This window comes from Musca domestica, unplaced genomic scaffold (genome assembly GCF_030504385.1).
Source record: "Musca domestica strain aabys unplaced genomic scaffold, Musca_domestica.polishedcontigs.V.1.1 29, whole genome shotgun sequence".
NCBI classification, from domain to species: Eukaryota; Metazoa; Arthropoda; class Insecta; order Diptera; family Muscidae; genus Musca; species Musca domestica.
Genome location: NW_026712296.1, coordinates 1,661,441 through 1,678,203, shown reverse-complemented (window position 1 = coordinate 1,678,203; position 16,763 = coordinate 1,661,441). Strand labels below are relative to the sequence as shown.

The 16,763-nt window shown below is 33.4% G+C and overlaps 2 protein-coding genes across 6 annotated transcripts in view; both read right to left on the bottom strand.

The window, feature by feature from the left end:
• Positions 1-7,906, bottom strand: part of LOC101898556 (serine/threonine-protein kinase NLK) — a 212,132-nt gene extending 204,226 nt beyond the window's left edge. For 4 of the 5 annotated variants that reach the window (XM_005186618.4, XM_020037887.2, XM_059124482.1 and 1 more), the window contains exons 1-2: positions 4,537-6,015; positions 868-1,631 (exon numbers count right to left, since the gene is read on the bottom strand). In XM_005186618.4, the coding sequence (XP_005186675.1) occupies positions 868-1,025 (158 nt within the window). In that variant the 5' untranslated portion in view covers positions 1,026-1,631; positions 4,537-6,015. Of the gene's footprint in view, positions 1-867; positions 1,632-4,536; positions 6,016-7,797 lie in introns of those variants that run through there. The other variant, XM_059124481.1, reaches the window with a different exon arrangement.
• A 1,689-nt stretch (positions 7,907-9,595) lies between these two features.
• LOC101898379 (UBX domain-containing protein 4) lies at positions 9,596-12,142 on the bottom strand. Its single transcript, XM_005186617.4, has 3 exons — positions 11,970-12,142; positions 10,501-11,884; positions 9,596-10,109 (listed from the first exon to the last, which is right to left on the bottom strand). The coding sequence occupies exons 1-3, from the start codon at positions 12,049-12,051 to the stop codon at positions 9,881-9,883; spliced, it is 1,695 nt and encodes a 564-aa protein (XP_005186674.1). The 5' UTR covers positions 12,052-12,142; the 3' UTR covers positions 9,596-9,880.
• Positions 12,143-16,763: the final 4,621 nt, after the last annotated feature.

Below are 16,763 nucleotides of genomic sequence, written 5' to 3'. Positions count from 1 at the left end.
TTTTGGTGGAAGTACCAGAAGGTGTGGAACGATATATCCCATATTTATAGCAGATCTTGTGTTCATAGAAATAATGAGATGTGTGAAATATGAAGAGATCCGGGTGCTTATTTCGGATTTGATAATTGTTTTGGTTATTTAAAACTTTGACCCTTTGTGGGTGAGGTTCCAGAAGAAATGGTTCGATCCCTACCATCTTTATAACAGATCTTGTATTAATAGAAATATTGAGATGTAGGAAGTCTGCATGGAATCGGATGTTAATTTCCCGTTTTATAATCTTCATGGATATTCAAAATGTTGATCCTTTGTGGGTAATAAAAATATCTTGAAGTATGTAATTTGAAGAGAATCGGACTTTTCCATCACATTTTTTAAGAGTTATAATTTTTCAAAATGTTGACCCTTTGTGGGGGAGGTACTTGATGGAGTGGACCAATATTATCCACTTTTGCACCTGACCTCATGCAAATATTAGAATTTGCAAAGTTGTAGCAAAATCGGATAATCTTTTCTCTTTCTAATCAGAAAATATTTTTTTCGAAAATTTCGGCCTTTTGTAGAGGAAGTACCAAAAGGAGTGGGCCGATAATGCCCATCTCCGAACTCGATCTTAGTTTGATAATACTGCCTTCCAGAGTTATCGTGCGCACCAGTCAGCCAGACAGACAGACAGACGGAAGGACAGATATCGCTAGATTGACTACAAATGTCCTGAAACGGATTTGGTCCAAAGATATACAGGGTCCATAACCGTTATTTCGATAAGGCGCGTTATGGCCGTATCAAATAATACATACCCTCTCTAGCTTTACGGCTGTGGTTACAATAAAAGAACATTTAGTAGATATATATACTGCAACTTACCATACTACACCGAAAGCGCCATAACCAATTGGTCGATCTGGTTGCACATCCTGTGGTACAGCCGGTGGCTGATAATATGGTGCGGCGGCAGCTAGAATAGCACCTTGTGGTGCACCGCCAGCAGCTCCACCTTGTACGAGTGACATCGAAACGCTCATCGAATTTTACCGCAACAGAAGAAAAAATATTTTCGTCGCCTGCAGATGCTTTTGCTGTTGATGCGACTAACAATCAAACAAACAAATGATGTTTTCCAGCGATGTCAGCAATTATGATGATGTGATGTAAGTTTTGTAATGTAAAACGGGAGCAATATTAAATCCTTTCCATTCGATATTTTTGCACGAACCCACTCACCCCTTCACTGTGACATCGATGAGGAAAGCACAAAAGAATTGCACATGTGCTTAAACACTTCCTAGCTCGAGTATTCAGGGGTCAAGAAAACACTACACAGTTTTTGATTGCACACGCGGATTTTTTCCATTAAGAAATCTCTAAGTTCTTTATGGTTTTAGACGTGTTGGATTTTTTTCCTGATTTTTTGTGTAGATATATTTTTTGAATTTCAATAAATATACATATGTAAATGCAAATTATGTAAGTAAAAGCTCGTGCAGGTATAATTTTATTTTTATTTTTGAAAATTTCAAATCTTGAACTTGGATTATTTTCAAATTATGTTGTGAGTGAAAGTAAGTGGGTGGGTGCGTTGTTGAGTTAGAGAGACGTTTTACAGTTAGCCGGAATTTCAATAGATTTTACTGAAAAGAGATGTATAAAATTTTGTAAATTAATATTTATTTTTAAGTGCAAAATATATAATTATATTATCAAAAAAGACATATATAATAATTAATAGGAAGTAAACAGAATGGAATCGAACCTTTTTTATACCCTCCACCACAGTATGGACATTCCATTAATATCTCTTCGAAATAAGCATTTTAGACCCACAATGTATATATATTCTTCTTAAGATTATATGTCGGTTTAGCCATGTTGTCCGTCTGTCTGTGGAAATCACTGTAGCTTCCGAACGAAACGAAGTAAATTGATAAAATTTTGTTCAGAAGCATTTTAGGTCTTTACAAGTTTTGGTATAAAAAATGGGTCACATTTTCATATAGCCCCATATAACTGTACCGCCAGATGTGTTTTGGCTATTAATACCCTACATCACATAGTGGTAAGGGTATTATGTCTTTGTGCATTTGTTAGTAACATGGGGAAGGAAGCGATATCTTTTGAGGATCTTCATAGAATCACTTACTAAGTCGATTTATGCTAGGATAGACGCCTGTCCGTCCGTCTGTCCATGTATTCTTGTGAACAATTGAGATGAAATTTTCCAAACAATATTTCTTTGGCCCAAGGATGAACCCTATTGAAATTGAAATGTCTTCTTCCGGGTTAATTGTTCACCAAATGGCCAATATCAGTCCAAATTAACTGAATTTTTGCACATCTAGAGGTAAGTACATCAGATATAGTCCAGAAATACCTCTGCAAAATTTTCGGATTTGAATATAGCTCTCATATATATCTTCAACCGATTTCGAGTTAATTGTGCACCAAATGACCCATATCCATCCAATCAGTTGGCACATCCGACCGAATTCAGTGTAAAAACAAGTATATCAAACTTGGCGAAAATCGGTTCCCTTCGAGAGTTATCGTGCGCACCAGCTAGACAGACAGACACCCGGAAGGCCGGACGGACATCGCTAGATTGGCTCCTGTCCCGAGACGGATTTGGATTTCATCAAATACCTTTTTTGGAGTTGTTAGAACAAAAAAGCTGTAAAGTTCGACCGAAGCCAAATTTGTACAGGATGAGATGAAAGAACTGCAACAACTTCAGACTGCTGTCATTTCTACACCACTCGTCCGACAACTGTTAAAATTATTCCAGTGAGCCCGGGGTAAAGCCATTGAAATTCCAAAAAGTGCAAGAACTTACACCGCAACAGAAAGAAAATAGACTCAAAAGAGCTAAAGAGTTGCTTCGCTTGGCCGAATTTGGTTTTCTCCGATGAGAAAACATTCGTTGTTCAGCAGTTTGTAAACAAACAAAATTATCGTGATTACTTGCCAAAGAGGTAAGCTGAAAATGTGCACCTTTTGTTGAACTCAAGCGACGGCCATGGTGATGGTGTGGGCCGCCATATCAGCCGATGGTCGCTCTCCGCTCGTATTAATCGACCGTGGCATCAGAATAAATGTCAAATATTATCGCGAAAATATTTTGAAGGGTGTATTAAAGACTTGGGCACGCAAACATTTTAGCCGCACACCTTGGTCATTCCAACAGGACTCAGCACATCGCACCCAGCACACGCCACCCAAGAATGTTTTCAAAATGATGTTCCTCGCTTCATTTTCAGAACACAATGTCCACCAAAATCTCCGTATACTAATCCGTTGGACTATTGTAGCTGGAGTATTTTGGAAACCAAGGTTGGCAATCAAAAATACCAAAGTGTCGATCACCTCAAGCAAGCGCTTCGCCGGGAGTAGGCCAAAATATCGTAGAGCAACATTCGGGCAGAGTGTGACGGTTTCATTGGCCGTTTGAAGGCCATAATTCGTGCCAAAGGTGACCAACTCGAACTAATCTAAATTTATTCTAAAATTTGATGCTATTTCCGACATTTTTTGCTTTTATTCAATAAAATTTAAAAAAAAAATGTAAAAATTATGGCGTTTGACTTCGTTGCAGTTGTTTTATCTCACTCTGTATTTCGAGGAACCTTCGAGAAACCGTAAATATGGAGGTAACGTTGCATTGATGTTAAACCGACAAATATATTCTATTTTCATTAACAAACATCCTAGCAATAACATCAATGCCTGAGCAAAATTTTGTGATTTCAACAAACGGACGAACACAGCTAAATTAGCATTGAATATTTCGCTGATCACAAATATATACGCTTTATGGGGTTTAGGACTAACATTTTCAAGGTTTGCAAACGGAAAGTCAAATTTAATAACCTAGAAAATTAATGTCCTCTCGGACTTTCCAAAAATATATATTTCCTTAAAGAATAAAAACAATAATAAAAATAACAAGTTTTGAAGTTGACCCTATTAACCACCCTCAACATAACCTCGAACAAGGATAGCACCCTCAATACCAAAAAAAAAAAAAAAACAAAAAAGCAAAAACAAGAAGAGAACATGAGACAGGTTAAGGTGTGTCTTTAACTCATCACGCATCTCATTTGACAAACTAATCCATACCCAAGGAAGATCTTCTACAAAATGATTTTTTGCTTACAACTTCTTTTGTAAACTCTTCAATTTCAAAAAAAAAAAACACCAAATATTGGATACTGGCTATCAAAATGTTGCTAATGCACACCAACACATGCAACATCTCCAGCCAGTCGTGTTGTACCGAAAAAAACGACACAAAATGACAAATGTTTGCTCTCGCATCCGAGAGAAAGAGACAGAACACAAACAACAAAGGAGACTATTCAACATCGCCAATGGCCGGCCTGGAAAAAAGGGTAGAATTCACCAGTAGCGGCGACGGATACGGAAGAGAAGAAACAAAGTCAGTCATCATCGAAACCATCATAAAAATTTTATAAACAAAATTTAAAAATATCTTAAATCGAATCAAACTAATATTAGGTCTTAACCTAAATACAGACTTACTTTTCTTTGTGCTGTGGGATTTTTTGTTGTTATTCTTTCTTGCTAATTTGCAATTCAATATTTAACACATTTTTAACATTAGCATCAAATTTTTTTAATTTATTATGTAGGTAGGTATTTCACTTTTCATTTAGTTATAATTACAAAATTTCTCTTTTATTACTATTTCTATACATTTTTTATCTGCTGTTTGTTATTGATGTTTTATTTGCAATTTTCTTGTTGTTGTTGCTGATGTTTAATAAAATTTCTAATGTTAAAACGCCGGTTGTGGAAATCAGCAGCACATATACACAACCAATTAAGCCGCGCACTATGCAATGACGACGACTACGAAGAACAAAGGCAATCTCCGATAAACGGCACAAACAAACAACAATCAATCTGTTGGCAGCTGAGTAAAATAAAAGGGGAATCTGTTATTGTGCGCTCTCTTTCTCTCGCAAAACGGTCACACAATTACATTTGTTGTGTACAATGTATGTTTGTTATTATTTTCACACAGAAACCGACAAACGTGAAGGGAAATGACAGAGGGAGAGAGAGAGCATGCGAGTTGCACGGAGCTGGAAAGAGAGCACTGAGATGTTAGCTGGAGCTGTGTTAAATAAACGTCAAATGCAGACGGGACGCCAATTGAATATTATTTTATTCTTTATGTTTTATTTATTTATTTGTTACAACACTCTGCAGCTGCTTTATCAATTTTATTTTAAATTGTTGTAATTTGTTTCATATTTCCATTCTTTTTGTTGGCACACACGTTTCTTGCTGTTTTGCCGTTTACTACTGTAAATGAAAAATAACAGTATATTTTTCGGATTTTATTTTCACTTCAATTTGTCATATTACAGACTTATTTAAATAGAACAAGAAGAACACGTTGGGGGTAGATAGAACGAGCTACGGGTTTAATTTTTCGTTTCTTCTTTTTTTTGTTAATTTGGGAGAGGGAAGAAAACTTATTTTCCTTCTATTTTGTCTACAAAATTTGCGTACACTTATAACAAGAGGAGAAGAATATGCACCACAGAGAAATACACTTAAATTTACAAACGACTATTTAGTTTTGTTTCAAACAAAGACACAAGCGTACATACACACTAAACACATTTGTACAGACGTTATATTATATGTATGTATGTAATAATATACATATCTATATAAGATTTCTTAAATTGTGTATTTTTTCTTCGACTTTTGGGTGCGTTTGTTTGGTTAATTGGTAATATTCTGCATTTGCTTGTCGTTAATATCATCTATGCATTTCCTATTTCCGTTTATTGTTTAGTTATTTACATTAAACATAGACTTTTTTGTTTGCATTTAGAACACTTGCTTAGCTATTGAAGTTGCTGCTGCTGGTTCTCTCTTTCTTTGCTTTTTGTGTGTAAAGTTAGTGGTCGGTTAATGCGATACCTCCACACTAGCGTTATATCTACCGACTTAACGACTTCACGCCGAAACAATCACTGATTCACTGCCGCCTTGCTAGATGTGAGTAGCGGCGTAACGTAGCAGCTCTGTAGTGCTTACTTTACCTTTTGACGGCGTTGCTATTTATAGCGGAATTAGTGAATCAAGTGTCGTATTAAAAGAAATGATATGCCGTGAGTTAAAAATAAAAATATTAACCACAACTGGAAATAATAAACCGGCAGAGGTTATTTTTGGTTTATGCAACTCTGAATTAACAAAGATCAAGAGAGAATCAACTTTTATGATATGCGTTGACGAAAAACAGCAATGATTCTCGAACTTGAAGTCAATCGAAATTTCCCTCATCAAAACAAAATAATGTAATATCGGCCAAATAATTTTCTATTTTCGACTTTTAACATATATATTAGCTCTGAAGCTATGTCTTGATACTACCAAAATACTAATACCGAATTCAAAAAGTTTTCTGTTAATTTGCAATTTTTTCACAATTTTTTATTTGTGAAATACATGATTTAACTGTTTTTATTACCTTGTAAATATGAAATTTAATTTAAAAAAAATACCCAAAAGTTGATTTTAGTTTTATGCCACGCGTCGCAAAACTATATAGCAAATGCCAAATGTTGCTATTATTTTCGCCCTGTTGTTGCTTTTATGGTGTAAATTAGCCCCCCCACTTTTACTTTGTACTTTCGTATTACCCAAATACGCCAATATTATGATATCGTTAAACATTTAGATAATGGAAAAAAATTGCGCAATAAAATAATAAATTCATACACACAGACAGAAGTCGGGCACACTTACAAAAAATTTGTAATGAACTGTTAGCCCCACTTTACCTTCTCATGGACATAATTTATTTTTGTTGCTTTGCTTGTTGAAAATAAAAACGAATAGAAAAATGTAAATATGTTCAATCGTAGAAAAATAAATTTGAAAAAAATTAAATTTGATATTATTTGGCTGTCTTGAAGATATACACCTTTCAAGTTTAGGTAATACGGCCATAAAAACATTTGATATTAATGGGGAAGATGGATATTTTTGTACAGTACGTTGGGTATTAAGTAGGTCTGTTAGACATAAGTTGTTGTCATTTTCGCTCATATGTCATATTGTTGCTTTTTGTCAACAAGGATCACAAATGATTGTTATTTATCAAATTTTAATTGCAGTTCTCAATGTTTGTTTGAAGTTAGCATTTACTAGACAGGAAAGGGGACAATTGGCTCAGTATGTATTGACTAGAAAAATGCAACTCTGTTTCCAGACAATTTGTTTTGTGTAAGGCAGAAACATTATTTGGGCCGTTGTTACATTAATTTAATTCTGCAATTTTGTATTTTGTATTTGTATTTTATTTTCATTTAAAAAATGTTTGAGAATCCTACTACATGCCTGAATGCCGTCCAAAAGTCGATTCTCCATTCGTTGCAGAAGAAGAACGTCCACTACTCACACAAATTTTCATAGTTGTGCATAACTTCTTCCAGGATGGTGAAGCCAACTTACCATTTCCCAACTAAAACTAGTTCCAACCAACCAATCCACTAATACAAAACATTTGTGGATATAGCGGCATGTTTAATTGCTAGAAACACCCTGACAAAAATCTATGTCACGTCTTTTCATTTTTAGTAAAATATTAAAATATTTACTAAATATAACAATGACTGTTTTGAAAATGGCACTGTTTTTCACTGAAATTACTAACACGTGGAATAAGTTCAAAGCAATTGTACGAAAATTATAAATGTTTGGGACAACACGATGTTGATGTTATGTTTTTTTTTTTACATAAATATACTTACGCACCGATTAATTTAATGCATTTTCCTTAAAGTCGATTCTCACTTAGTTTAGTCCTCCATTTCAAAAGGTAATTGATTTTATCTTCACTTCTTATCATTTTTCTTAAAACATTTTGTACAATTGAATAAATTTTCAAACACATTTCAAATATATGACAAATAATATACGTATATATAACACTGAACAAAATTTTTCGAATCTGAAATAGGCCTTTTGTGAATAAAAGCAATAAAAGCGCTTTTATTTTTCATAAACATTTTTTAACCAAATATGTATTTTTTGAGAAATACGTAAAAAGGAGATATTACAGTGACAAAAATACTGATATTGAATTAAAACTTCTGCGAATGAAAATTGAAAGAAGTGTATTAAGACCCCGGAAGGTTATTTTTATTGTTGATCCAATTTTGCATAATAAAATTCCTATTATTATTTTATAGCGGCTTTTCAAACAAATAGTATGAAAGACAAGAAGTTAGGATTGTCGCATTCAACCCAAGTACATCTCTTCACTTCCACTTCATCTAATACAGATAAAAATATTGGTACTATCAAAATTTAAAGGAAATCAAACATTTATATCCAATTTTATACGAAATCATAAATTTCGATTAACTACATATTCATATCAGATTTCAGGTTAAAAGAAATTTTTAGATATAACACGTTGCATAGAATCGCCCACTTGTTTCGCAACTATGACCGATATTGGACATTGTGACCCTTTGTAGTTGAAGTACCAGAAGGTGTTGGCAGATATTTATAATATTCACAATTGTATTGTATGCTTATTTCGCCTTCTTTGAGCCTTTGGTTATTCAAAATTTTGAACCCTTTGTGGGGGGATATACCAGAAGAAATGTTTCGATCTCTACCATCTTTATAACAGATCTTGTGTTAGTGGAAATATTGAGGTATACCAAGTCTGAATACGATTCCGGATATTAATTTCGCGATTTATTAGCTTCATGGATGTTCAAAATTTGAACCCTTTTTAGGTGAGGCACCAGAAGGAATTGACCGATATATTCTATCTTCATAGATGATCTTGTGTTAGTAGAAATAATGGGATTTGTGAAATATGAAGACAACCAGATGCTTATTTTGGCATTTACAATAGTTTTGGTTAGTCAAAGTTTTGACCCTTTGTGGGGGAGGTTCCAGAAGGAGTGGACCGATATATCCCATCTTCACAGCAAATCTTGTGTTGGTAAAAATAATGAGATGTGCGAAATATAAAGAGAACCGGATGCTTATCGTTTTTATTATTCGAAATTTTGACCCTTTGTGTTTATCGAGCTGTACTAAGTCTAAATGGAATCGGATGTTAATTTCTAGATTTATGAGTTTCATGGATATTCAAAATTTTGACCCTTTGTGGAGGAGGAAGAAGTGGACCGATATATACCATAAAAATATTGTGATGTGTGTAATTTGAAGACCATCGGACACTTATATCACATTTTATAAGAGTTATAATTATTCAAATAATTTATGTGTACAGTACAAATTCTGTAGATATGGGTCTATAAAATTTTATAAGTTCCATATATATTCCCATAGCTTTAAGGGCCGTTTAATATGTATTTCAACTTTGAAGTTTGATGACAAAGTTCTAATTTTCTTTCTTAAAAATTTAAGTACTGTCGTTTGGCCGGTGCTGCAATCCGTTTATAAGCAAACGCGGTGAGGCTTATTCTGAGCAATTGAAAAAAAAATTCTCAAAGCGACACTTTACTTTTCTAAAGAATCCTTAATATTTTTAAACCCTTTCCTTCTTGAATCATTTTTCTAGCAAACCTTTGTACTTACATACCAAATAGAATATTTTATTGTATTGTTAAATAGATTTGTAACTAGTTACAAAAGCTTTTATTTTCAATGTTCATACCCAAACACATATTTTTTTTCGTTTATCAATTTTTTCAGAAACAAAACAAATACCAATTTCACAATACAGTACATATAGAGGTGTGTTTCCAATTACTTACAAGATAAATATGGGTTTCGATATTTTATATAAAAAGATTCTTAAAAGGAATTAATAATTTTAGAAATAAATCGAAAAAACATTTTCAAAGTGGAATTATTGTTGTTGTGTTGAGTTACCATTCCATGTGGCATTTTCATCATCGGAATCCTTGCGATTATCTGCAAGGCGGTGCACATTCGAACCGGTGACATAACGGCGATAGGCTTGAGAAGAAGGTGTTGGCGATGAGTCAGAAGTTCCGCCGCTGCCATTTCTGCTATTGCCGCTATCAGAAACAGCATTGCCACCTCCCACAAATCGATCAAGGTTACGACGTTTTGCACTGCAAAATAAAGAAGAATAAGTTGTTGAGGCATTATAAAATACTATTTTAGATCATATCATTGATTTATGAAATAGTCGCAAATAAATATTAACCCCAAAGATGGTCAAAGGACTTCGTTGCAGTAGTATTTAGCAAAAGTGGGCAAACACATACCACTTAATTGCAGGCGTTGCTATTCATGTTCGTCTTATCTGAAAGTGTTTATAACCAACATGGCTATAAATTGTTAAATTTTGCATTTAAAATCAATTATGGTTCTTGGTTAAAAAGAAGAATGACAATGTGTTCCTTTCTGAAAAATACTTCTTTTTTCTGATATTTTTAAAAGTCTACTTTTCAAGGCAAATTGAATAACTTGAACAAGTTAAGCCCAAAATGGTTTACTTACATATCATCTTGAACACCACGTTCCTCATTGGCTCTCTTCTGTGCTCCGGTGGCTTGTGCATTATTGTTACCATTTCTGTTGCCAGTGATCCAATTCTTAGCAGTGGTGAACAATGAAAATACAGGATTCAGTATTGACATAACAATCATGTAGAATATATTAAATAAACCGCCTTGTTTAGCTATCATGGCACTGGGACCAGTGGCTTCTTTGCCGATTATTAAAATAACTGCACTTGGTATCAGTTCGAGATCGATCATAGTCTTGGAATAGTGTTCTGCTGTGAATTCCCGCTTGGGATATGTTGTTGCCAGGGTAAAGTCTTTAATGCCAGTGCCTGGCAGAAGTTCAGTTTTAACGAAATCATGAATCTCCGACAAAGTTGTCGAACACTTGAAGTTTTTGGTCCTCGCATCACCACTGGCAAAACGGAATTGTATACGAGTTTCATCTGAAGCTACAGGTGGTGGTGCGACATTGTTTTGCTGTACGGTTGAATTCGGAGCAGCAGCAGCGGCTTGTGAAGTTGAAGCTTGATTACTGCTGTCATTGGCAAACTTATGTGCTCTCTCGGCTTTATCGGCAGCAATTTGGGCAAGAATTCTCTCACGGGCAGCCTGCTCTTCGAGGCGATCACGTTTTATGCTATCTTTCAGTTCTTTTAGCTCTTGATCCCGTTGCCAAGCCCGTAAATTCTGCATATCTTTTCCCTGTTTGCGACGTTCCAATTCACGTTCCTTTTCCAAACGTTTCTCCTCCTCAATGCGTTCCCTCCTCTTCTGTTCCAATATTTTTCTTGCTTCAGCCAATTTTTCTTCTTTTTCCTTTTCAGATTTTTTAGTCGATTCATCTTCTGACTTCTTGTCATCTTCAGCTACCACAGTGTCAGTTGTTGTAGTTTCTTTGGGTTTTTTATAGCAAACGCCTCCTTCACACACAATTTCCGAGCTTTCAGTCGTTTTTGTGTCCACTTCTTTTTCTTCTTGTGTCTTCTCCTCTGTCTTTTGTTCCACATCCGGACTTACTTTAGCAGTGGACTGAGTACTTGTGCTGGCCGTTGCTTCTTGATTTATAAACGCTTGACTCATAGCAGCCGCAGTGGATGTCTTCGGTGACTTGCCTGCAAGTTCTAAAACTTTTACTATTTTTGACTCCAACTCCTCCACACTTGCTACTACTCCAGTAGTAACATCAAGGGGTGTTCCCGTTTTACCAATGAAAAACAACGAAGGCACTGGCACGATCTGGTAAATGGCTGCGAATTGCATGTAGGTTTCACTTTGGGATTCAATTTTGATTGCCACAAAATCCTTAGATTGTAATTTGTCCTTGATTTTAGGATCATCAATAAATTTTGACAATTTAACCGAGTTCTCATCTTTGCCTAAAGGTTGTTAGAAATGAGAAAATTGTAAAGGGATTTGCATAAATGACGTGTTCCACTTTATGGAATTTTCCATTGCACCCACCTTCAACATAAACGACAAATATTGCATTTTCGGACTTGGATTTTGCCACAGCCTCAGCAATATTACCACTATACCAATTCATGATTTTACTTTTTTCTCGAACAATTAATTTGTTTTTTTTTTTTTACTTATTAATGTTAACACTATCCAATTCTATTGTGAATTAACTTTTTTTGGTGTTCAATCACAATTATGCAATTTTGACGGCAACTAAGTAGCTACATCGGCTATGGACATTTCAAACAAAGCGGCAAGACGGCATTGTGGTATCGATGTGGTATGGTTCTATAAAAGATAATAAGTAAAATCGCCATTATTATTTAATATTAATTAATTGCTGTCTCTGAGACTTGATTTACATACAAAAACAAATTTGTGTCTGGTTTTTGTCATGGTAGAAATACCAGGTAGCAACATAGGCGAAAATTACAACAAAGCAACAATTTTCTTATGTGTAAATGAAGGCGAATTCAAATTACAACAATTTTTTGACATATCAAATTGATACCAGCTGGCCTGAAAGGGTTACCTTGTAATTCTACCATGGTTTTTGTTATGTTTGTATTATTCTACCATGTCACGAAACGTTATATTATATATGAGACTACCATGATCCAAGGATCAGGCCCCCCTTCCAGCTCAGCTGATTACTAAACGATCTGTCAATTAAATTTGAATTCGCTCCAACCAAACAAACGTCAAAACAAACGAAATTAAAAAATTAGATCTGTTCGAACTCCTTCAACATGGTGCATGTGATAAAATCCGGAAAAATATAGATTACTGCATATCGCTGTCTCTGATGTTTTTGATAGATTCTCGCAGCAGCGCATGGTAGAAGATGAAAGGTAGTCGCATCGACACAGCTGCACGGACAATGAACTATCAAACCAATTTTGAAATTGAAAATTTTGAATGAAAAATTATTCAAATTTATAAAAATTGTAGATAAATTCATATTATAACATTTCATTGGTATCGTATAAGAAAACTTATACAAATATAGTTATATTTAAAAAAAAAAACATTTCAAAATTTTTAACAATGTTCCCAAGCGGTTATAAAAAATTGACAACAAAACTATTCGCCACAAAATTCTTCTGTCAAGCATGAATTTTGACATTTCTCTAGCATGAATTTTGGCATTTCATCTGATAAAATAACAACCGGTTTTAGATTAATTGGGCCATGAGCATTACTATAGATCATGGTAGAAGAATTCAGTTAGGCCCATCGACAAATATTAAATAAAAAATATTGAAATTAGTAAAAATTGTAGAAAAATGCATAACTTAACCGTGTTGTACAATAAAACATGTAAATATATATATATATATATATATATATATATATATATATATATATATATATATCGCTTGGAAACATTAATATGACAATATATATATATATATATATATATATATATATATATATATATATATATATATATATATATATATATATATATATATATATATATATATATATATGTATTGAGGTCTGTCTGTTTGGCTTGTAATGTCAGAATTACTATCAAATCAATAAAAAAGCAAACAACTTGTTGCATTGATTTTGAATAAATAATTACAAACCGCGAAAAATGAATGAAAGGTCAAAATTTCTTTTCAAAATCATGTTCTATATATCTCTTATGGTTTATTTCGCGACAAAAACTGTAGATTTTGTCGATGCATACGTTGCAATAAGCATTTTGAAAAGACCCAAATTTGAACATTTTCTGAACAATTTTTTATTATTCAAAAAATACACACACATAAACAAATGAAGTTAACATATTAAGCCAGAAAAATAAAAAAATTAAAATCATATGGTAGTTCTGCCCTACCTTGAATTCATTGTACCATGGGCACACTTAGAAACAATTACAAAACTAGTAGATTCTTGCCGATACTGGAATAGAGCAATATATTTATGACATATATTTGATAGAAAAGAAAATTAAAGAGGACAGCAGGTGAAAAAAAAAACAACAATAAGTTCTGCAAAAAATGGTATTCAATTTTATATTTTGTATGTACGCATGGTGCAATGAAGAAAAAACTTTGAAAAAATTGCAAGTATAGAGGTCTCCCTGTTTGGCTTGTAATGTCAGAATTAGTATCAAAACAATATCACAAACTTGTTGTGACACTTTTTGTTAACGTAAAGTAGGCGTTGTACAAATGCATGTTTATTTATAGTATAGTTAGGTTTAAGCCATTTAACCTATGTTAGTATTAAGACTTGAATTAATAAAATGGCCATAGGCTAAAAATGAATGAAATGAAAATATCAAAACAATAAAAAATCAAACAACTTGTTGCATTTATTTTGAATAAATAATTGAAAACCGCGATAACTGAATGAAAGGTCAACACTTCTTTTCAAAATCATGTACTATGTATCTCTAAAGGATTATTTCGCTACAAAAACTCTAGATTTTGTCGATGCATGCGTTGAAATGAACATTTTGAAAACACCCGAATTTGAATTTTTTCTGAACAATTTTTTTGTTATTGAAAAGAAAACACATACATAAACAAATAAGGATGACATATTAGGCCAAGAAAATAAAAAAAAAATTAAAATCATATGGTATCATAGCCCTACCTTGATATCATTGTACCACATATGTACGTCTCATGGTACAATCATGGCTCAATAAGAATGGTTGCTCAACTTCAAAGAAACTAGAAAAATGCAACTCTGTACCTATAGTCTTTTCGTTTTTTTAACAACATTTTTATATTGAGCAAAACCCACAAAACATGGATCGATTATTGGGTTTTCTCCACAATATTTATTTCAAGATAGAGGAACAATATTGTTTTATCCCAAAATTGTACAATGCGTTGACATTAACGTCGAAAATATGGGTTTATTTTGCAACCGAATTTTGAATAATGTGTGTATTTTTTTGAATAAAAAGTACAATAATTTGAAATTATTTCAAATTCGGTTGCAAAATAAATGCATACTTTCTATTTTATTATCCTACTATTTTAGATTCAACTTTGTGAATAATGCCAAAATTCCATTCTTTTTTCGCGGTTTCCCTTTCTTATTGAACCATGGGTACAATGAAATAAAGGTAAATTCATTTCAAATTAGCATTCTCTGCTGTGGATTTTCTGTAAATTACCTTGTCAAATTTTAATGCATAAAAAACAGTTCCCATCTCTGATTTTGTGTGTATACAATGGATTTTTGAATATAGATTTTGTGAATAAGATGTTGTCAAGTGCATGAATTCATATGATACATGACTTTACCTTCTTAGTTTTACAATGATCCAAGTCATACCAGATACACATGGTACAAAGAAATAAAAGTAACATCATTTCAAATTAGCATTCCCATTTCTGCATTTTCTGTAATTTACCTTGTCAAATTTCAATGCATAAAAACACTTCCCATCTCTGATTTTGTGTGTATACAGTGGATTTATCAATATAGATTTTGACAATGAGATGTTGTTGAATCTATAAATTTGAAAAAATTGTAAACATATGATAAGATGACTTTACCTTCTTAGTTCTACCATGCCGGATACATTAGGAATTGTCCTTATTGGACATCATAGCCATTTAAACTACGAAATATGCTATTTCCAAGCAGAAAGTGCACAATAAAATATTTTTCCACCAACATTAGACCGAGATGCAAATTAAGGGTTAAATCCAGAACACACACCCTTACAAATATTACCGTTGCTTTTGTATGTAATAGAAAATACACATACACACAGAATCGGTCACGCAGATGTAACATCAATAAAACATTGTTTTGCTACAAATAATCATTCAATATATGTATATTTATTTTTTTTTCAGTTGGGCTAGGATTAGCTTTGAACATTTCATCAATTATTATAAAAAAATTATTTCAATAATATTTGTGAAAAAATAATGGTTATAATAATCAGTATTTTTTAATTGCTACACCACACATACACAATTATGTACATGCATTCATTTGCATTGAATTGGCCCAGGCCAGGAAGGAAATCATGGGAATAACCATGGCCAATTTCTCCTATTGGACCAATACACCGTCTAAATTTATTAAGCGCCTAACACGTACCACCATATTTCTTATATTTTTGGGTTTATTAGCTTCCTCCTTGCATGGTGTGGGTCTGCTTATGATAGCTGCAAGTAAATTCGATTTAGAAAAGAATTGATTATTGACGTTAGGAAATAATTTCTCAATTACATACCCATTTGACGTAGCTCCTCATCGTTGTAACGTTGGAGACGCACCGTGCAACGCTTCATGGAAACTTGTTCACGCACTTCGTCCAGAGACTCGTTGTTGCGTTGGGTGGTGCGTTTTATTCTTATGGAAATATTTTTCAATTTTGGTGAATCCATTTTGTTGAAATTTCGGAATTTAAACGTAATTTTCTTTGGAGTTTAGAATGGTTTTGATTTCTATGTAAAATGGAGCAACGACGCTTGTATGTTTATATTTATTATTTACCAACAGTACAGAGACGAAGTGATTGTAACGGCGCCTAATTGTGAATTTTCTAATAGACGGAGCAAGTCACCCCAAAACGAAAGCGCACATGAACGTCGTAAGTAGCGCATAGCACCATTCATAGTAGAAAAATACAGGTAGTTACATTAACGCTTGGGAACATTGATATAATATCCCAAACCTGTATTGTAAGGTGAAAAAATATTACAAAATATACACTTCAATATTATAAGTCAAATTGACAATATCGCATGCGACAAAAAATATGAAAAAATAAAAAAATGTCACAAAATACTACAAAATCTATATTAA